The 22,809-nt window shown below is 40.9% G+C and overlaps 4 protein-coding genes across 4 annotated transcripts; all 4 read left to right on the forward strand.

Moving 5' to 3' along the window:
- Window positions 1-845: 845 nt before the first annotated feature.
- hoxa13b (homeobox A13b) lies at window positions 846-2,848 on the forward strand. Its single transcript, XM_080040308.1, has 2 exons — window positions 846-1,516; window positions 1,739-2,848. Exons 1-2 carry the CDS (start codon window positions 883-885, stop codon window positions 1,975-1,977), a joined length of 873 nt encoding a protein of 290 aa, XP_079896434.1. The 5' UTR covers window positions 846-882; the 3' UTR covers window positions 1,978-2,848.
- Window positions 2,849-8,802: 5,954 nt separating this feature from the next.
- hoxa11b (homeobox A11b) lies at window positions 8,803-11,424 on the forward strand. Its single transcript, XM_080039492.1, has 2 exons — window positions 8,803-9,545; window positions 10,547-11,424. The coding sequence occupies exons 1-2, from the start codon at window positions 8,942-8,944 to the stop codon at window positions 10,777-10,779; spliced, it is 837 nt and encodes a 278-aa protein (XP_079895618.1). The 5' UTR covers window positions 8,803-8,941; the 3' UTR covers window positions 10,780-11,424.
- A 3,872-nt stretch (window positions 11,425-15,296) lies between these two features.
- On the forward strand, window positions 15,297-17,684 carry hoxa10b (homeobox A10b; the record flags this gene model as incomplete). The annotated part of the gene is made up of 2 exons (XM_080039514.1): window positions 15,297-16,074; window positions 16,994-17,684. The coding sequence occupies 2 exons, from the start codon at window positions 15,297-15,299 to the stop codon at window positions 17,266-17,268; spliced, it is 1,053 nt and encodes a 350-aa protein (XP_079895640.1). The 3' UTR covers window positions 17,269-17,684.
- Window positions 17,685-19,739: 2,055 nt separating this feature from the next.
- hoxa9b (homeobox A9b) lies at window positions 19,740-20,953 on the forward strand (the record flags this gene model as incomplete). Its single annotated transcript, XM_080038936.1, has 2 exons — window positions 19,740-20,262; window positions 20,714-20,953. The coding sequence occupies 2 exons, from the start codon at window positions 19,740-19,742 to the stop codon at window positions 20,950-20,952; spliced, it is 762 nt and encodes a 253-aa protein (XP_079895062.1). The 3' UTR covers window position 20,953.
- Between the last annotated feature and the right edge of the window lie 1,856 nt (window positions 20,954-22,809).

Here is a 22,809-nt window from a genome sequence, read left to right on the forward strand (position 1 = left end):
TTATTTGGCTAGACTGCCACTTTCAACTTGACCTTGGCCTCCAGCCGCTTCCAACCCGTACTTACAGGAGTGAAGCCAAATGTTGCTTGCTGTAGGCTACGTATTTTGTGGACAGCCTTTCCACTTTGCAGTGCCAAAAAAAAGTGGATCAGTGTATGCATTCATCTAACTATGATATGCGTTTTAAATCTATCCATAACACATTGATCGGAGTTTATGTTCTATTTATTAATCTGCCTGCGTAATCATGATGCTTAATGTCGGAGTCTGAGCCAATCAGTCAGTTCCCATCATTTAGAATCATGATGGTATATTTTGTAAAAGCCTGCACCTTTTGACTGAAATCGTAAATATCATACCTTTATATTTAACAGCGACCTGATTTGAATCCACATTCTGAATCGTATTTGTTATTTCCCAAGCGTTTGCGCAGTAGTGGAACCGAGATGGCACATGTGATAGGCAGCGCATAACTGCCGCCTTAAAATATGTCCATATCATATGATTTTTTCTCACGCCATGTATTACACAATCAATCCATCAAGGACAATGTGATGGTAGGCTACTACACGAGAATCAAAATAGTCTCTACTTCACAGAATCCAATATCAGTGTTAAAAAAAGCAAGTCTTTATTGCATTAAAGATGGATAGACTGATGTAACAGTAGCCTATATTTTCACAAACATGCAGCTTGGTCTGCATTATCTGATGTCTGGACTTTTCTCTTCTCCTTTGCATATCACGTGTTTGGCCCTGGCCAATAACCTTGCGATCTTTATGTACTCAGGCGTGTTGGTATCGTTACTCTGCCCGAGTCCCTGTCTCTGCTCAGTCGAGGGGATTTTGAAAAAGAGTTGGTCGTCTCGATGTAGGGCATGCTATGACCGCCTCATTACTACTCCACTCGCACTGGATTGACCCGGTGATGTTTCTCTACGATAACGCTTTGGATGAAAGAAGCAAGAACATGGAGGGATTTACTGGAGGCAATTTTGCCGCAAATCAGTGCAGGAATTTGTTATCGCATCCAACCTCACTGGCTCCGAGCACCACCTACACCGCGAGTGAGGTGCCAGTCTCTGGCATGGGTGAGCCTGGCAAACAGTGTAGCCCCTGCTCGGCCACTCAGAGCTCGCCCAGTGCATCCTTACCCTACGGATATTTTGGCAGCAGTTATTACCCGTGTAGGATGTCACACGGCGGCGTCAAGGCTTGCGCGCAGACCTCTGGTTATGGCGATAAATACATGGACTCGCCGGTCTCTGGTGAGGAGTACTCAAACAGAGCCAAGGAATTTGCGTTTTATCAGGGCTATTCCTCGGGTCCCTATCAGCCCAGCTACTTGGATGTCCCTGTCGTACCTGCACTGAGCGCTCCACCTGAGCCAAGACACGAGTCTCTGTTGCCCATTGAGCCCTACCAGCCATGGGCCATCACAAATGGTTGGAGTGGTCAAGTTTACTGCACCAAGGAGCAGCCACAATCAAATCCTATATGGAAATCCTCTATTCAAGGTATTTTATATGCCTTTTTATGTGAAGCACTTTGAATTGCCTTAGTGTACGAAATGTGCTATACAAATGTGCTTGCTTATTTTATTACCACAGAAATGCGCAGTTAATCTTGCAGAAATATATTGTCTATGTCTAAAATGCTGTTTATGTAAATATTTAGAAAATACAATGTATGTTTAGAAAAAATGCATTATAATGCATTTTCTTTTCTTTACTCAACAGACACTATATCCGGGGGAGACAGTTCTGTACGCCGTGGGAGAAAGAAGCGCGTGCCATACACCAAGGTGCAACTCAAGGAACTGGAAAGGGAGTACGGAGCCAATAAATTCATTACCAAAGACAAACGGAGGAGGATATCCGCGCAGACAAATCTGACAGAGAGACAAGTGACAATCTGGTTTCAGAACCGGCGCGTAAAGGAGAAGAAAGTCGTCCATAAATTCAAGGGCTCCAGTTAGCTATGGGATACTGAGACGGGAGATGAAGGGCGGACATGCATCACCCCAAACTGTGCGATAATTTATTACATTATATGAACGGTGTCTTCGTCGCCAGAGCGGCTCTGTTTTGACCTGCGCATTTCCTTCCTCACATTTTAATTGGAACCAGTCGATATGGCCTGTCGGCAGGGGACATGGAATGGTTTGCAATATGTTGACCAGTGCGAGTCTACGAAGGATGCATGGTCTCCTTCAAATAATCACCAAACTAAAAGACATTCTCCCTTGAAGGCACGAGACAGCCCGAGTTTTTATTTCACTACATCCAATCCAGGAATAAATGCTGAAGCCCCTGGAATCGGTAACAGTTTATCTTTTAGACGGGGATGTTAACATGAGGTTGCTCAACTGTCAGGGCAAAGCTCAACAAGTAATGAAAAGCAGAAATTTAAACTAGAAAATTGAATTTTCAACCAAAGGAAAACAGTGATTTTTCTCTCCATAGCCTACTTTGTCTTTGAACCTCAACACTGTTTGTGTGGATATAGGCCTACTTTTCCGGCGTTTGAAAAACAGAATTTAATCATTTACAATTTTAAAATCACCATTTAAAATATTATCTATATTCCTTAAGCAGAAGCTTTATCAAACGTGAAACCGTCCTGATCATCAATAGGTTTGCCTACACCTCTCCAGGTCGCTGTCTTTTCTTTTCCTTTTTTTTCAAATCACAGGCTTTTGCTCAGAATAACTCGCCTGTCAACCGACTGATCTGTGCAATTCTGCTTGTCACCAATTGTGCAGAATAATACTGAAAACGAAGGCATATTTAAACATGTAAACAGTAACCTGACTGCCACTGTCTATTCTCCCTTTTCTGACTGCAATAGCCAACGTTTTTGATAATAAATGTTTGAGAGTTGCAATGTGTCAATTTCATTCGTTTTTTTTTTCTTCGATAAAACAAAACGAAAAGACAACATGGATGTTTGGATAGATGAGAATCTTTTTTACAAAACCTTTTTGTATTGGCTACTACAGCATATACCCAGACTGATGTGTATTTAGGCCAAAGGCCCGGGCCTGCAGGAGACAACCCTCGTTAAGTTCAAAACCTCTGAGGGTTTCAGCCATTGAGTTTATTTTGCCATCTAGTGGCGAAGATCTGTCAACACAGGGTCTGCCCATCGACTCGGGTATATGCATTTGCCTGTTGACGTATAGGCTATGCTGTGTGTGTGTGTGTGTGTGTGTGTGTGTGTGTGTGTGTGTGTGTGTGTGTGTGTGTGTGTGTGTGTGTGTGTGTGTGTGTGTGTGTGTGTGTGTGTGTGTGTGTGTGTGTGTGTGTGTGTGTGTGTGTGTGTGTGTGTGAGAGAGAGAGAGAGAGAGAGAGTGAACATGTAATATTTATGCTGATTATAGGCTATTGCTTAATGAACGTGTCATATGCCAACTTGGCAATCAAGGTACAAAAACAACAAACGCATTCCTGCAGTTACACTTTTTTGGGACAAAAATGTACTAAGAACAATAACATGTACATAAATGACAGATTTGACAAACATGACAGATGAGGCATTTTTTATGGCACAGAGCAAAAACTATCTCAATGTTGATTGATTGTATTATTATAAGCTGTATTTACATTAAGAAATTAGGACTTTTGGTGACAATATTTAATTTGTTTGCCTTTTTGATTATAAAACAAAAGTTTGATTGATAAGACAAAAAACCCGTCGATTCATTCAGTTTCCATTCATGCGTAATCTAAAGCGCATACAAGCGCAGACTTTAGGCTTCTCTTGTGCTATATTTGCCTATTGCAAGTACATTTTTCGTTTCTAAAATGCCTGTTAAAATGTCATAAAAGATTGTCCACTTTTTTATGTATTGATACTCAATCGTAAAACAAAATATAGCAGGTGCAGCAGACTGTTGTGTGTAAATTCATCAAGTCCCAACGTGCCCTGTTTTCACTTTGTGTAAAAAAACAAAACAATCAGTCCGAACAATTAATTTAGAAACAAACACTTGAAAATCATAAAGAAACTGTATACTTTTATAATCGGAGGTAAACATTTTTTATATGCTGAAAACAATGGCGAGTGAGAGCTGGCGTGGAGGCCTGTTATTCCGCCGCCCGAACAAACACTCAACCATTACGCACAACTATTTTCTTCTAAATATTTCACATTTGGCCTTCTTACTTTTTAACGAATCACTGCATCTCTATTGTATAATGGCGTTAACCCAGTCCATATCATCATATCTAAACCTTCATTCACTTAGCCTATTTGTCGGAACCAAAAAATAAACCCCCAAACAAATAATGTAAACTATTCCTCATTATTCTATCAAATTAAAGTATTGAATGCTAGAGCAAGGTCGTGGCACTGACCTCCAAACAGTCCCACTCCTCGTTCCAAACTACTGGTGCCAGGTTGCCAGTTATTTTATCCTGACCGTTCGGACTGGAATTTACAGAACGAGTGTGTACAACTAAAAGAAGCATTTGTTGCAGTAACGAGGCAGCACCCTCCTCGGTTGAGTGTGCCTACCCCTCAGTCTCACATGTACAAAAAGGGTCATTTAACTAACAATAGCCGTCAAAGTATGTCATCTTGCTCAAGAGCCCTTAAATGAGGGCCAGGTTGCTACTGGGCTTTAGAACACACGTTTTAATCAAGGAAGATTTAAATGGTTTTCCTGAGAATTTGGACAATTTAACACTGATTGTTTTGGGATGATTTAGGAGGTTGAAGAACATGTGCACAACACTACACATGCCTTTCCACCTTGTTGTGATGGAGACCCTTAAACCTTCCTTGGCATCTACTCTGCACGGTGTCCCCTCTGTTGTTCAGTCTCATTGCTCCCTCTAACAGCCACACTGGTTAGTGCACCTCACTTCGAAAAAGACCCGTATGCAGGCCTAACGCCTACTATACTACTGGATGAATCCACTAGTATCTATGGATGAATCATGTGACAGGAGGAGGAGACTATCCGCGCGTAATGGCCAATTAACTGTCCTATTAAATGACCAAATAATGAGAAATAAAATGCTTATTTTATAGCCTACTGAAAACGAATTGAAACGCATATATTCACCTAAAGAGGAAACTGGAGCCAGTGAAGTGACAAACAGTGACAAACTCTTACCACTCGTTATAATATTTCAAAAGGAGCCGCTTAACTCATTCAACTATGTATATGATCGGTATTAATCCCTGTGTCCTCCATAGTTTTCAGTGCCATGTGTGCGTGCTTTTGTTTTGGTGGGTGGGTGGTGTTGAACGTTGTGCAATGAACTTCAGACCACAACGAAAACAATTATTTGTCAAATGCAGCAAGGGGAAAACGTAATTATGGAAAAACCGAATATTCCCCAAATAAACAGATAGTATAGCCTACATGAGAATATTATTGAGAAGATTTTGGCATAAACAGAATGTCTGCATCATGAAAAACGGCACAATCAAATAGGCCTACATGAATATATTCAAACCTGAAAATGTTCTGCTCATTTACATTTATTCCTGGCAATAATATTTGTTTATTTTTTTAACGCACGTTTTTTGCATCACATCACGAATTGCAACCGATTTCGGCTATTTTATTTCACTTTTACATATATCGCAGCCCTATTATACTGTATTTCCCAATATAACAGCGTTGAAGGGAGAACAGTTGGACAGGTAGTCTATTGGTGACTGGTTTGTCTTTAATTTGAGCCCACTTGACCTATCAATGTTTACCTTGTTTACCTGCTTCACAGACACAGCCTACATTCGTGGAAGAGTGCAGGGCAATGATGTTTTGAACTTGTTTTGTTTAGTTCCCTGGGGTCTGTTATTGTGGTCAAATTGAATAGTTTTCTTTCATCAGGGTTTATAACTTCTTTCTTCGTATTTTTTTCTACAGTTCACTTCTACTATCATCACTCATAATATGAAGCCTTTTGTGGTAAGCAGATTCGTTTAGGCTGCAGAGTTTTATTTGATAGCATGGATCGTCACCCTGCGTTTTAGCCACTTTCCAATTAATCTGGTTTCTTCATTCTTAATTCATCTTGCACATGTGGCAGTTTGAATACGTTGAAGTCATTTCACAGAAAAAGGAAAAAATACTTTGTTTTGGGTAATACATCGATTTGCAGTATGACCCCTCTTTACAAACACTTTGAAATCATCTGAACTATTTAGGATTTGGAAATATAGTTTTGTTCTTTGATTTCCCATTTATTATTTTATTTCAAAGACATCACCCTTGATCCAAATGTAAACCCAGTGTCCCTCCAACCGCAATGCAAAACACAACATTGGAACCTGCTGTCCCATTCTTGTTTATTCAAAACCTCTTGAAAATGCTTTCAAACAGTGATGTAAATTAGGTTTATTTCTATGAACACAAAATAATGTTCACATGTTTTAGCAAACTATACAATTGTATACATCTCCGTTCATTTAACGCATTTAATATAAAGCAAATGTCCCCTTGTTAAATGAACCGGGAAGAGCATACTATCTGGCAGTTAAGTTCAACCACATTCCACCAAAAGTGTGGAAGTGAAATTAGGAGAGACCAAAAAAAATAGCCTTATTTTTCAACTGCGAGAACGACCGTTGCGTTTTTGGAATACATCATACATTTAGTTTTCCTTTGATCTTTTGCTGCAGGAAGCTGCAGGGGTTTGTTTATTTAATTTTGTCCTGTAACTTTATTGCACCTGAAGCTCCCAAGGCGACTCAAAAACGGTCAACCTTGACTTTCATGATATTGTCTAAGAAATATCCAGAAATGACACCCACAAAATGTTTAATTAACATATTTACGCACAGCAATGAGGCATATTTCAGGCTGATTTTATGTATAATTGTTTTTGTTACATTAATAATTTGGCTCTGATAGGCCAACGTGGACCTAAATTAAAAATGTAGATCTTTTTTTTTCTCATAATGGTAACCGTCTAGAGGTCAAGGTTTACCTAAACCATCTTTATGTTTACCCACAGCCTTCATGCTCAAAAGCTGCTCGACCCTAAAGAAAACTGTCCCTCTTTGTATTGATGGATTAATGCACATTTACTGGCCCAGGTTAAACCGTGTAACCCAATATGTCAGTGGTTACTATTGGAAAACCTTTTGCTTTGAGACGAATAGGGGCAGGGCGTTGAATGGGACAAACTCATGCTGCATCGGCCTAAACGCTGACACCTCGAATATTTCACAACAGGGTAGAAAGAGACTGAGAGTACTTTATAATTCAAGACCGTCTTTAACGTCAATGGAATAAAGGTATCATTACGCACCGTTGAATGAGGCGCAATCCGTTGAAGTCAAACAGCAAACCACCTGGGCGGACTGACATATTACTCAGACCTCTGTAATGCTTCCCTGCACATGACACATGCACATACTTTGATGTATGAAAAGCCAGTTTGGTCTAAATTCTATAAATTGGCTGCTGTAACAGGATTAGTGATATGTGACACATGTGCTTTGCACAACCGTGATGACAAATAAAAATGGATTGGATTGTGGAAAGTAGCCTCTGTAAGGAGGTTTGTATTGGGTGCTGCAAGCAGAGAGCTGGCGAGTCAAAAGACTAGAGCCCCCTTGGCAAATACCTATTTAATATTCATAGCCAATAAACAACAAGTTCACTCTAAACGTTAAAAGCACAAACATGGCAGCATAAACATATATCAGTAGGTCGTGTGAACTTAATTTTTTGCTGCTTTTCTTCCTTTTTCTAGGTTTTATCCCAACATTTATTTTTTACAGATCCTGCCATTAGTCTTTAAAGCATACCATGTGCGAGCTTCGATTCAGTGCCAGCTCATGTGGCCATAATGAAGAAGTTTTAAAACGGAGGCAGAATCAACTTTTACGCGTATGAACAGACAAAGCCAACATGCAATTACACATGCATTTTGGGCACAATTAAGCCTTCGACTTGGGTCGAGCATTGCGGGTAGACAAAAAACAAAGAGCAACAATACGAGGAGAGAGAGAGAGAGAGAGAGAGAGAGAGAGAGAGAGAGAGAGAGAGAGAGAGAGAGAGAGAGAACACTAAGCCTGTCTCTTTACAGGTCATTGTCTTTTTGTCCCCGCGTGACAAACTGGACTGATGGAAAAGTGCAACATGACTCTCATTGCTCCTCCACTTGTCGACTAGATTAGTCTATATATAGCCAGAAGACTTATGGTAAATTCACATAGGGGGTCGACAGATTCATATGCCGGACTTCCATGCCACATGGCTCAATAGTGAAACCATTTAGCATAGATGTAAATAATCAAAACAGCATGATGCACGTGCGACAGACTACAGGCCCATACTTTCTCTATTAACACCTGTCATATTACACCTAACAAGTTGTCTTTTTGTAACCTTCTTTGTTATAGGCCTTACATACATAATGAAGTCTAAGTCGTGTCGTTTCTGTTATACACATTTGATATAAAATGTTTCACACGCCTTCGCAGAGGTCAAGGTAGAATTAGGTTTAAAACGGGTAAAAAAAAGTCAGCTAAAGCAGCTTGGGGTGAAATTGGATGTATTTTCCCCCCTATACCCTGTAATGTGGCGATTTACCGACGTTAGTCTACAGCCCAAAGAAGGATCCAAAATAAAATAAAAACCCCATGATTGAAATATTTCGCTCTTTCAAATCAACCCAATTTGAGTCGGAGTATATAACCCCCTCACAGTATTTTTCCTTTCCTATGCAGCCAAAGGTCTACTCATTGACTCATATAGCCCTAGCCTACACGCTGAGGCGTAGGCTAGCTGTCATTTTGTGCCAGTGGTCACATGGCTTTGGCCCTCAGGAATGGATAGAGATGGATCCCCACGTCAGCCTGTACGTCTAAGGATTTCTGCTCCACCAGTCTGGCTTTAAAGTGACTGGAGCGCAGCGCCGCGGAGGAACTATGCGAGGATTATTCTAAGGACTGTTTTCCCCCAACAGCAGATTATGGATTTTGATGAGCGGATCCCTGGCTCTAATATGTATCTACCGAGCTGCACTTACTACGTCTCAGGACCCGACTTCACGGGTCTCCCCCATTATTTAACCCAGAGCCAGCCCTCCTGCCCCATGGCATACCCATACCACCAGTCCTCAGCCCTGCCACAGGTCCCGTCCGTGAGAGATGTGGCTTTCAGAGACTATGGGATTGACACTTCTTCCAGTAAGTGGCACCACAGCAGGGGCGGGCTGTCGCACTGCTACACCGAGGACATGGGGCACAGGGACGGCTGGACGAGTCCGACCTCCCGGGGGGGAGAGATCTTGGTGAAAGGCGGCTCCAGCGCCTCCTCCAACCCGACACCCGGCTTCTATGGCAGCATGGGCAGGAACGGCGTCCTGCCACAGGCGTTCGACCAGTTCTTCGACACTGCCTACGGGAGCACAGAGAACAGCAGCAGCACAACACCGACAGCACAAGCGGCAGACACGGACAGACACGTCGCCAGAACGAGCCCGGATCCGGCTAACCTAGGCTCGGACACCGCGGAGAGCCTCAGCCCCAAGTCTTCCTCCGGCAACAGCGAGGACAAGCAGAGCAAAAGCAGCAGTGAGTAGCCTATAGCCCCGCTGAATGAAAGAAGTGGGGGGGGGGGGGGGGGGGGGAATTATTCTGCGTTGCTCTTAAAAGCGTTTATATGCTGTTTTATAAGCACGTAAGGTTTATGGAGGGCCTGCAGATTTCCCCTATAACACAACTATGTTATTAAACGACAAGATCACGTGTTTGGGATTGAAATTGGCCGTGAAGACTTTGGCTTTAAGCTTGTCTTCCATGATTTCCAACCAGATCTCCACTTTTTTCTCTCCCCATGTGTGCTTAAATAGCTCTGTATAACTAGCCTATAAACTCCATTAATATGGCAAATAATTTTTTTTAAATCATGGTTACAGTACAACTGTAAACATTTTAAGCTGCACCCTAAAAGTCACACATTTGCATGTTATTAGAATTGACTTGTTTTATATGTATTTTCACGTGTATTGTTTTCAATTTATGATATGGTTTATTCTGGGTATGAGTGAATTGGGCGGCTGTGGCATTTTAATTTGACTTTGGACCAGATTTAGGCTTAAACTCTGCTCCTTTATACCAAGGTAAATATTTATAAATCAGCTGGATCAGCAAGGATTTAATTCAACAACATGTTTTCCCTGAAATGAGTCTCACCGTGAATAAACTTCAGCTTTTTACCCACAGTGAAATAAACAACGGACAATACAGGCATGTTAGATACATGATACCCGTGACTGTTTGGTTTAGGCCCACGCCTTCCCTCTTTAAAAACAGCCAGTATGATTATACAGATATCAATACATCTTCACAACTTCCGACATGCAATCCTTCATGCCCAACATGTCCCACTATCAAGTCCAGTCTTTGTTTACACATGTGTTTTGTAGGCCTGGGAGGAGGGAAACACTTGAACTCCAACTGGACCACCGCTGCTACTTCAAAGAAGGACTAATTGTAATGACCTAATGTTATTTTCGTTTGTTTGTTTTCACCTTGCTTTTTTAATAACGTTGCTTCATTTCTTCATCTTTCAGGTGGCCAGAGGACGCGCAAGAAGAGGTGTCCGTACACTAAGTATCAGATCAGGGAACTGGAGAGGGAATTCTTTTTCAGCGTTTACATCAACAAAGAGAAACGTCTGCAGCTCTCGCGGATGCTCAATCTGTCAGATCGCCAGGTTAAAATCTGGTTTCAGAACAGGAGGATGAAGGAGAAGAAACTGAGCAGAGACCGTTTACAGTACTACACTACCAACCCCCTGCTATAAAAGCTGAACAAAGACTGTCACTGGCATGGCACCCCTCCCCCCTTCTCAATCCAGACTACACATTCACATTTTACCTGCGCAGGATGCCGATTTTTTTAAATGTGCCACATCATAAAGAATTCTATTTATACAGTATTTTTGTCATTAAACACAGTTGGCTCTATTATGATGATGATGATGATGATGATGATGATGATGATGATGATGATTCTTCTTCTTCTTCTTCTTCTTCTTCTTCTTCTTCTATTATTATTATTATTATTATTATTATTATTATTATTATTATTATTATTATTATTATTATTATTATTATTATTATTATTATTATTATTATTATTATTATTATTATTATTATTACCATCATAATCATATAGGCATGTTCATCTATTTGCCAGACCAATGAACAATTTATTTTCAAAATGTGATAGTTCCGTGGTTGAATGCATGGTGTACTCACGAGCGGAAACCAGATGTGCCTAAATCCCCCTTTATGTTATTTAATGTTACACACGGAGAGGATTGTAAACTACTACACAATTAAGTAATAATCTTAATTTTTCCTCGGCATTTTGAATTGTTTTCCCCAAATTTACGCTCGAGCTCGTGTTTCCCTCGCTCCCATTATCTTCTAACTTTGATGCACAAATACAAATACAAATACAAATACAACTCTGTCTCTGGAAAACTGTTATGTATGTCTGTGTGTGTGTGTGTGTGTGTGTGTGTGTGTGTGTGTGTGTGTGTGTGTGTGTGTGTGTGTGTGTGTGTGTGTGTGTGTGTGTGTGTGTGTGTGTGTGTGTGTGTGTGTGTGTGTGTGTGTGTGTGTGTGCGTGCGTGTGTGTTCGTATTTTAGAATTACAAACAGCCCTCACCTGATACGTCGATCACCTACCTCCAAAATTCAAACCAGTCTTTCATTGATAAAGAATGATGGAAAAAAATAATCTGATACCGCAGTTCATTCATTTCATACATTGTATCCAGTGATACTTACCATCTGCACCTGATCGGCAGTATAAGGGCTTTGTTGAACTCTTGGCCGTAAAGTTGGATTATTGAGGCAGACCGCTTGTGAAAAAAAGAAGAAAGAAAGAAAACCCCAAGTGAAACATAATTCCATCTTTTGTTTTATGTGACAGCACGTGGATTATATCAGGTTCATGAAGGAAGGGCTGATGCTTTTTATTTCCTCATGGCTAGAAATGGGATCCGCTGCAGTTATCATTTCATATCCATTACAAAGGGGTTCTTTCATTTTGGGGAAGCAATGTGGATGTGCTGATTTCTGACCTAATATGCCTGTTAGGCCTACTGAAACAATATTGACACTTGTTTGATTGCTTCGCCGCCACTTTGCAAAGAATGTGGATCTATTTGTGCGAATATGCTCCGATCAGAGTAATTGTTGAAGGACGATATTAATTTCCTTCCAACGAAAGTCAGCATGTTTTGACCCAATAGGCGGTGACACTGGGGTAAACTAAGAGGTGGAACAACTCCAGAGCACAATTGCAATGATCACTGACTGTATGGTCATATATTTAAAATATGAGTTGGTTTAATCAAAGATCAGAACAGCAGTGTGATACTGCTATGAATTTAGACTATTGAGAATTCATGTCAACCTGCAAATAGGCTATAGGTAAATTGAAGCGTTTGCAAAAAATTAAAAAAGATAGGTATGAAATTGGGGTTCAGGTGGCTTTAAATCCAACTTGAATGGCCCGTCATTTGCTAATAAGGGCTCTGATGCCTCCCTTACACCCTGCATCCTGTGAGACTCCCAGGAATTCCGCTTTGATTGCTGCACATCCTCCCAGTTGCTCCAGTAACTTGGCCATAAAACGCGGATTCGTCTGGAGCATTTGGAGTGTGGTGCAATAAAGCGTCTGAGACCAAGGTTATTAACTGTGACTAAGGGGCTGAAAAACAACGGTTGCGAGCATTGAAAGCTTGTGTCCAAGCACCGTTCCAGCGTCATTCTTTGCAGCATCTTACCGCGATAGGAATATTCTGTCAGTGTTCCTGTTGTTTTGTCGCATGTAAAGCCTGACATCGTGTTCGCCCACTGGGTGGCGCTCCTCAGATCAATGTCATTGCCGTGAATTGAGATATAAAATAAGTTTTACTCGACGCTCGGGTGCTTGGAAAAATAGTCGCCACCTCAGGATTTCATTGTTAAGGTAGGCAAGGAAATATTACAGTACATTTTTATAACCACACACACCGGTGATGTGATTTAGGGGAAGTGGGTCTAGTTTATTCCAGTCCTTCGCCACGTGAGAACTGAAGACGCTGTTTTTCATTCTGTGAGCTGATGTTATGATGTGATGAAAGCATATAAGGCAAAAAATAACCAGAAGTAAACAGTCCATGAAGATATGTGTGTGTCTTTGAGTATCACATTGAATGCAATTTCTAAGGTTGTACGTCTGCAGATGTTATGGGCCTTGAGTGACTAATGCCCATTAAGAAAAAAACATCCCAATGGCCTGTATTCCAAACAGTGTAAGGCTCCGTAACTTTAATGATCCCTATACAATTTAATAATTTAAATGAAGCCTTATTTTATGCATTGTAATTGTGATGTTTGGTAGTTGTTTAAACAATGTAAACACTTCTAAACGAAAAAGATTTCGGTCCCTGAGACCATTTGTTTAGACGCAGTTTTTTTAATCGTGTGTGTTATGTGCTATGACACCTAACATTTAGTATTGTATTTAAAAATAAATTACTTTTCAAACACTTATTTACGAAATGAATTCAATTAATTAGAATACAAGATGTGGGAATAATATAACAGCTCACCCGCAGTGCACACTGAAATGTAGCAGGAAATTATCCAATAAGGTTAATGATTATTATCATTCATTGAAGCTAGACTGCAGCAGGTTTGACGCCATATAAATTGGCTGTACATAACTCTGATTTCTAGACTTAATGGCTCCAGACTTGTAGGAACATGGACGTGGCCGGTGTTGTATTTCAGGGTAAAACCGCCTTTGGAGACATTTTAATTAATGCTGACCTAAATCTATAGGTCTGTGTTGTGACCTCCTAATCCTTCTGACGGTATATTCTAAGGAAGTATGATGCGTTTCTAATGTATTTATGTCTTAAAAAAACAAATGCATAAAAATAAAAGGTTGCTGCAGTGTGGGTTACCGATGTCTGTGTTATAATGACCAATATGCCATTCTGCGCCCCGGAATTGTATATAAAAAAAGATCCATGTAAGATTATTGCTTTTGTTTATTTTCTTATTGAGACTAAATTGCTAAACAGCAATCTACCTTAAGTCATGGAGGTATACACTTTTGTCCTTTGAATGCTATATACGAGCAAATTTAATTATTATTATTTTGATTGGTTTATGGCTGAATGACGTTTAGCTTTCAAATTTCTCCCATTACTTCCAACACAGTATGATTTCATTAGATGGAAAAAAGAATGTAAAGAGAGAAACGGTGAGGATCATGCACATGCTACATTATTATTATTTTTACACAACTTGAAAATGGGCATTGGTCATTTTATCTTTGTCAGAAAGAGGATAATAGGAGGTGTACGTTTCAGAAAGGTTACAGTTAATTAAGTTGAAAAGAATTGAGATTGTGTGTGTGAGTATATGCTTTGGTGTGTGTGTGTGTGTGTGTGTGTGTGTGTGTGTGTGTGTGTGTGTGTGTTTCAATAATATATAGTGAGTAAATACGTGGTAAAAAAATCATACAAATTCCCAGTTGTTCTTCAAGGAGAAAAAAAGCATAACATGTTCTACTGTTATCTATTTAGAGATGAACTCCATTGCTCGTAGTGTTGCAAGGCCATTATTGGCCTGGAGCAACATTTTCAGCGTGCCTTCGTGTCATCTTTAAATGTTCAATCGTTCACACAATCATGCCACTTGCACCTACAATTTTCACACTAAACTTCAGATTCGCTCGAGGTCTCCGAAGGAAGTTGCACTGGTTTGACACTGTCTGCACTGTTTCTGGACAGTCCATCAGGAATTTTAAAAGCTGGTAATAATAAGCAGCAGAGCAGCACAAGAAGGGTTAAGACTCCCTCGACTAAAGAGTCACACAGGACCCTTTACATTTTTGATGCACCCTCTGCTTCTGAGACGCCTCCAGAACCCTTCATGTTTACAGTGCTGTAAAACTAGCCATAAAGCTATGCATTGTACATAATTGTTAGGGACAGCTTTCAACAACTGAGTTGTCAAATAGGCGTTGTTGTTAAATTTGGAAAGGCAGCCCGAGGCTTATTAGGTGGTGATCGAGGCTCAAAATGTGAGAATCAAAGGAGATTTAAAGATGTTCCCTAAAGCCCCTCTGATGCACCTCTTTCCCTCCACACAGTTTTCTCTTTTCTTAGTCTAAAACAAAATATATGACACAGTGGAGCAGCCTGGTCGGACTGGGAGGAGTCTATAGTCGCCTGGTGTTTTAATTGGCTGCAGGCTACAGTGAGAAGCGTGAGTATCAGTAATTATTCAGCAATGTTTTGCACAAGAAATGTCAGCCAGAAAGGGCTATCTTCATCCTCCGTCAAATTATACCTCAACGATGACATGCCCCAACAACCAAGCTGGAAATTCGTTTTTCGTGGACTCCTTGATCAACGTGAGAACCGACAGTGGTTCATATTACCAAAGTAACGGGGTGTATTTGCCACCGGCGTCGGAATACTCGTATGGACTCTCCGGTGGCTCATGTTTCCCGGGGATTGGTAAGCGCAACGAGCCAAGCACCCAAAGCGTGATCCCTTCTTCTGCTTCGTATGTGCAAGGGATGGAAACGTGGCTGGAAACCTCGAGGTCCTGCCGAGTGGATCAGCCCAGCGGCCAGCAGCATATGCCCCAGTGTTCCTTCTCGCCTAGTATAAAAGAGGAGAGCGCATATTGCCTTTATGAGTCTGACAAATGTCCTAAAGGAGCAACAGTCGATGACATTTCCTACTCCACTGCATCATGCCCGGTCACCGGCAGCACCTTGCCGGTCCCCGGTTACTTCCGCCTGTCGCAGTCATACACATCCTCCAGGCTTTACCATGATGCCCAACCAAACATGACCCATTTTACTCTGCAACGACCCGCACGCTTGGGCAGCCATTCGTCACAGACGCAGGCTGCCTCTGCCGAGCCGGATCGCATAGAGAACCGCGTGGAGGCGCCTGTCCCTGTGTCCTGTGCCCCGGCCAGGGACGAAGATAGCCGCCTCTCCTCGGAAACCGCATCATCCCCCGAGCCCGCCGAGACCTGCAGTTTGGAGTGTCCAGAAAAGCCCATCAAAGGTGAAGACTCGGCGTGCATTTTAGAAATATGTTGCAGCAATAACAGACGGCATGATGAGGGCACATCATTTTTTGTCTTCCATTATTTTTTGGAATTATTTCTGATCGGTAATCTCTTACCAAAGAGAAATGCATGATTTTCTGTAAGGGTATTACTATTTATGTCACCAGCCAGACAATCACAGGTGCGCGTTTATTGGGTATTTACCGGTTTCTTGGTCATAAGGCGAAATTGAACGTGACTTAACCAATCAGAGTTGAGGATCAGATACATTGTGCTTTATTAGTTGTTATTTAAATCACAAATAGGCTGATTTAGTTTTGCTTTATTACAAAATGCCTATTGGATTAATTTGAACAGGCAACTAGATGAATATTATCAGGGTGTAATTATTATCTAATTCTAGGCAACAACAAGGGCAGGATATTGATGTTAATTGTCCCCTCATCAAAGCCACAGGCCTTACTATAATATCAGCAGACTGTGTAGGGGATGTTTTATGTCTAAATGAAGGTGCAGGTGGCCACAGATTGCTGTTGTTGTTAAAGCTGCTTAACGGTGCAAGTGGCCATTTCTGGTAAAATGCTGAATTGCAGCTTCATGGGATATTCACGTTGATATGTGGCTGTGCGTAAAATGTTAATGCGAATCACATAAGACAGAAAGCAGTCGTTACGCGTATATTTATACTGTATTTTTGAGTAGTTTGTGGCATTTCAAACACTAGAATGTATATATCAATCGGTATAGTAAGTAGTTTATAGTAAAACACAATTGAATTCATTGGGCATGTCAGGATTTTAAATGTTGAATTGTATGCGCCTAGCATTTCCAACATAGATATGAGACTTCCCTCCAGGTGATGTTTATTTTTTTGTTGCACCTGTTGCCTAACATCCTCTCTCATTTTCATCATAGGAAATGGAAAAATGGAAAGTACGGCCAACTGGCTCACAGCAAAGAGTGGTCGAAAGAAGCGCTGCCCCTACACCAAGCACCAGACTCTGGAGCTGGAGAAGGAGTTTCTATTCAACATGTACTTGACTAGGGAGCGCCGTCTGGAGATCAGCCGCAGTGTGCACCTCACTGACAGGCAAGTCAAAATCTGGTTCCAAAACAGGAGGATGAAACTGAAAAAAATGAGCCGGGAGAATAGGATCCGAGAGATCTCCAGCAACTTCAGTTTCTCATGAGACTGCCTGCGTCTTTGGCGCCCTCCTCCATACGTGGCAAGGGCGCCTGTGCAAAGCCCCCCCTCAACCCAATGTGAGAATGTGGACAATAAGACCCTACTGCTAACTTATTGATTGTTGTTCTTTAATTATTTTTACGTCTGTTTTATTTGTATTTGTCGTGGATATGTATTTATAAATGGCTACATTTGTAACGTTAAATCCATTGTGTTTTACAATGTTCAGATGAATGTGACCGCAATGTTTCAGAGCTTCAAGCTTGTACATATTGTATATTCAAACTGAGGGGAACCATTGGAATTTGCATGCTGGACGAACCCTTGGGCTACTTGTGTTAGTTACACGCAGGCCTTCATGTGACAGCTAATTAACCCAAGAGGTCTGATGAATATTTGCACATTTTGCTGGTCAAATTAATAAAATCATCCCTGCAACTGCATACTTTTTATTTAATTCAGAATTCACACAGACTGGGAGCTGAGCCGTGTTTAAATCTTTAAGCCAATTCATGGAGCTGATGCCTTTTGTGCAGAAAAAAATATTATTACAGCAGTATACATGGTGATGTCCTTCATAGTTTAGGCCTGTGGTAGTCGTCTGGCGGCATTGCACACTTCGTTGATGTTGTCCTTGATGTCAGACTGAAATGTAAACCAAACAGTGAAAGGGGAAGCCGTGATTTTTTCATTATGTCTATTTATTAAAATGATAAATAAGCGGGTCCTTGTTGCAAAAAGTAATATGTTTTATTTAGGCCTATATTATTTTCAAATGGTAAAATGCTCAATTCAGTGACGACGCACCTGGGCTGTCTGCATTGAAACAGTATGAGAATTTCTGCATATTGGTCACCGGCGCATTTACAGATTTCTAAAATTGTTACAGCTAGACCGGTTTCACTACACAATTTTCACACCTTGAAAACACAAGAAACATATTGTAGCAGATGTTCCTGAGAGGAAAGCGGGCTGTTGAGTGATTTAGGTAGTCTCATGTTGTTGGGCTATAATAGTTCTCCCACAACACGAAACTGCCTTGATTGCCTCAGTAAAACTCGTCGCATCGTGAAAAGTGACTCACCATTCATTTATTACTGGTCGAATTTATTCATATCGCCGCAGACTGCTGCACGTAAAATATTACTATTCCCAAAAAATAAAGTGCAATTAAAAGTGTTTTTGTTGTGCGTAAAATGAGTTATTAATTTAATTGTTTTGTCTTTCTGTGGGATTTGCATTATGAATATATGTCTCTGGACATGGTTCCATTGAGATACAAAGTTTTCATCATGTCTGTGATTCAAGAGTACCTCTGCAAGAAAAGAAAAAACAATAATTGGAGAGCTTCTTGGAATTAGTCTTTGTGAAACTAAGACGGTGCTTTTTAGTGAGGGGCATTTTGATGTTCACTACCTCTGCAAGAGAGTTAGGGCGTTTCTGCGTGATCAAAACAGCAGGAAGTGAAGCAGCAGGCTGGGAAAATGAAAGAATTGGGGCTTGTATATGTCCAGCAGAGGAGGAAAGGACAGGCAAGGCCTCGGTTATGATCATTGCAGTCTGCCAGTTGCCTCGCCGTAGGAAATGCCGGATGCGTCTGCCTGCGCCAGTGAATGGACACAAAGGCTGAGCTTTATTGGTGATATTTAGCTGAGACTGCCAGGTTGTAACCTTAAGAAAAACAACCCAATTGCCCATGATAAAAAGGACCGTTATATAGCACCCAAATAACCTCACCCCACTTTCAGTTATAGATTGCATTCAAAGTAGAGCCACAACCCTGCAGACGTAGCAGTGTGCATCTTGGAAACGGTCCCTTATATATTTTGATACTGTAAAACTGCAATGATGCTTTAAAAACATATATTGCTCGTTATGTCGTATAAAACAAATCAAAAATATATATTTTTTAAATGTTTTATGTAACGGCCACTAACAAGAACCAGAATTTATTTCCCAAAGTAGCCTACGAGGTTTATATATTGAGTTCATTAACGTCCCTGCTTTTGGGGAGAATAAATAATCCCAATTCGTTCTCCTTTTTTTGTTGTAAAAAAGGTTGTTCCGTGATTTTACAAATGGAGGCTTTAAAGTCGTACTTCCCCCTGCCCCTTCTTTCACAACTATGTTCGATTACACCAACATACGATCTCTTGGCGAAAATCAGAAGGTTTATTGCTTATAAAACGTAATATTCCCCAATAAAGGCGCGGGGATCTCCTATTAAAATATGGTGGGGAAAATGGTGGCCATTTACTTGAGCAGCAGGCTGATTTATTATTTATTGTTCTGTCCCACGGTCACGTGTTTGGGGCGCCCTATCCAGTCTTGGGCAAGGTTCAACTTGCTGGACGCATTGAGCCTCTCGCTGGTGCAGGAAAGCAGCGATTTTGATGCAATGAATGTGTTTTTTCTCGACATTGCAGGACTGTAACGAGCGAAAAAAAATTTTTTTTGGCTTTTGCATTTTTTGCAATGTCGACGTTGGGAACGAGTTATTACATTGACTCGACCGTTCTTCCCGAGCACGAAGATATGGCACCGAGGTACTCATCAGCTGCAGGGGTGGAGCAGGCGATGCTCACCGAATATGGCGGACAGGAGTCTTGCCCTCTGCAGTCGAAATCGTCTATTTTTGGTGGATCTTGGAATCCAATGTCGGCAAACCCTCCGAACACAGCCACTCCGACCTATATACATCACCATTACACGGGCGGGGAATGCGATGGCATGTTCACGCGCTCCTGGGCGTTGGATCCGGTCTCCGCGTCCCTGTGCTTGACGGGATTACCATCGACAGCCATGCATTATGAGATCAAACCCGAGCCGCTCATTGGGAGCGTTGAATGTACAACTTTGGAGACGCACACACCTCTTTTGTCTGAGATAGGGAATGAAGCGCCCTTTGCAGAGATTCCCTGCGAAACCACGTCCACGTCTAAAGCCCCCGAAGAGAGCCCGTCAGCACAAGAGGACAAGAGGAGGGAGATAGAAGCAAGTAAGCAATGCAGGGTTTTCATTTACAGCTGATCTCCATAGGACTCCTTTAGATTAATGAAAATGGCTGTGATGATTTGAGGATGAGGATGTGTTGAAGGTTTGGCTTTGGGTGTAAAATGATTATAGCAAAAAAAAAATAGCAGGATCAGAGAGATGCATCGGCCTTATAGCTCAACGACATACAAATAAGATATGCATATTCCACAAGGTAATTGGCACACATTATTTTCAAATGATACACATCTCTTAAAGGAATTAGCTATATCTTATAGCCTCAAATTGCGCAGTGCAGAGGACAATACATTGCAAATGTATTTTTTTAAATAGTCACTCTCTTGCCAGGTTGTAGTAACATGTCCCTCTCAAACTGCACCATGTTGTTTTTGAATCCTATTCTGAGAGAAGTAACTCTCCTGTCTCATGGTTTTGACCCCCATCCCTGTTTCCAGATAACCCATCAAGCAACTGGCTTCACGCAAAGCCCAGCAGAAAAAAACGGTGCCCGTACACAAAGCACCAAATCCTCGAACTGGAAAAGGAGTTTCTATTTAACATGTACCTCCCCCGGGATCGTAGATACGAAGTAGCGAGGGTCCTGAGTTTGACCGAGAGACAGGTGAAAATCTGGTTTCAGAACCGCAGGATGAAGATGAAGAGAGAAAACAAAGACCGGCGGAGAGACAGTTAACTTTTTGGACCGATGGTGGATTAGGGCCTGAGGGGGGAGAAGGGGGAGGGTGGGAGGGGGTCTCTACATAATATTCCTGACCTGTTACATATGTTGTTGTAAAGTTTGTGTTTGTCAAAACAATGCTGGATGTTTTTTAGTTTTTTTTCGATCATATCCAGCGTGTAATGTTTGTGAGAGTACTCGTCGGAAGAGAGTTGTGTTGTTTCTGGGCGCACTGAAAAAAAAGTTAACAATTTGTTATTTGCATGAAATGATCCTCGACTACCTGAATGTCTTTCTGCTACCTATTTGCATTGTTTAACTTATTGTTTTGCAAGCTAGATGTTTTTTTGTCTTCCTAACCGTTAGGTTTTGATCCATTTGTGAAAACACTGTGCACATTTAAAAAAAATACCTCATCGTTCCTGGTTTCATCCAAAATAAAGAGTTGTTTGTATATAGCACTTGAGCAAATAATTATGTCTTACTAATTTGTTATCATTTAGCTCCATATAAAACCACCCCGCGCGTATTTGAACAAAGTTTAACCAAATATAAACTAATACATCGTAAAACTCACTTAATATATTAGGCAACTCTTTAAAAATACTAAACTATTTCCAAAAAAACTACATTTTCTTTTTACTTCTGTTGAATTATAAAAACGTAAAAATCTCTCATGATTTCATGAATTAAAATACGTTTTACTACATCTTCTGGTTTGTAACCATTGCGCTTTATCGAGCAAACAAACCACAAAAAAAGAAGGCAAAAAAACTTACCAAGGCCTGTCCCAGATTTATTTTTCTTTCAGAAATTATTTTCTATGTGAAGTAGCTTTTTTTTAGATAAAATAACCTTATATATTGCGATAATTTTTTGTGGAAATGAGAGTCACGTCTATATGTTGTTGTAATATGGTAATACACTTACTTTCTATTGTTTTTATTTTTTTTCTCCAATAATTGCATATAAAGATTGAAAAAAAATGTCCCCAGTATTTTAATAATCTTTGAATATTCTTGCATCCCTCTTTAAAAACGTTTTTACATAAACAAAATCCGCACTATGTACTGCCAAACAACAATCAACGTTGTAACAATTTTAAACACAATGTCACGAAAAATCGAGAACAAATTAGGCCTACAGCAACAGCGAAACAGTGCTCATGAATGATTTTGCACTTAATTATAGTCTTAATCGCAGCGTGTGTGTGTATGTGCATCACTTTGCAGAACATTTTAGACCTCTGCAAGCTAGACTAGATGCAATAAACCACAATCACAGCTTCAACTGTTTATAAGGTGCGAAAACAGCAAACACGCAGAGGCTCTGTGACAGCAGTAAACCAGGGTTTCAAATATGGGCTCGGGCAAACAGTCAAATATGTGATATAGTCGTAAAATAGGCCCCAAGCACTGGGGGCAACACACACACGCACGCACACACACACACGCACACACACACACACACACACACACACACACACACACACACACACACACACACACACACACACACTGGGAGGTGAAGGGTCTGGCAGGACTGCAGATGGGTCTGTCCTAAAACGTCAAATTACTTTACCACCGTCTAGCAACAATTAGACTGTCTCGGTGCAGAAACATCCGTTTGTTGTTTTGTGGCAGCAGATTTCTCAGGATAACAGTGAGAAGACGCTAAAATAAAAACGTCAAAGTTTGTTGTTAACAAGTACAACATCAATTACAGAGCTGGAAATAAAACATTGCTGAAAATTAAAAAGAGAAAATAAAAATAAACATAACTCAGCACAAACACTGATATCCTGCTGATGATTTCGGAGATCCGTGCTGCTACTCTCTGGCCGCCAGCAGGTGGAGGCAGCGGCTTGTCTGT

This window comes from Ammodytes marinus, assembly GCF_949987685.1.
Source record: "Ammodytes marinus genome assembly, chromosome: 13".
Lineage (NCBI taxonomy): Eukaryota > Metazoa > Chordata > Actinopteri > Uranoscopiformes > Ammodytidae > Ammodytes > Ammodytes marinus.

Coding starts and splice junctions, on each gene's coding strand:
- hoxa11b (XM_080039492.1), top strand. CDS start 8,942: ATGGATTTTGATGAGCGGATCCCTGGCTCTAATATGTATCTACCGAGC. Junction 9,546..10,546: donor CAAGCAGAGCAAAAGCAGCA/GTGAGTAGCCTA, acceptor TTCATCTTTCAG/GTGGCCAGAGGACGCGCAAG.
- hoxa13b (XM_080040308.1), top strand. CDS start 883: ATGACCGCCTCATTACTACTCCACTCGCACTGGATTGACCCGGTGATG. Junction 1,517..1,738: donor ATGGAAATCCTCTATTCAAG/GTATTTTATATG, acceptor TTTACTCAACAG/ACACTATATCCGGGGGAGAC.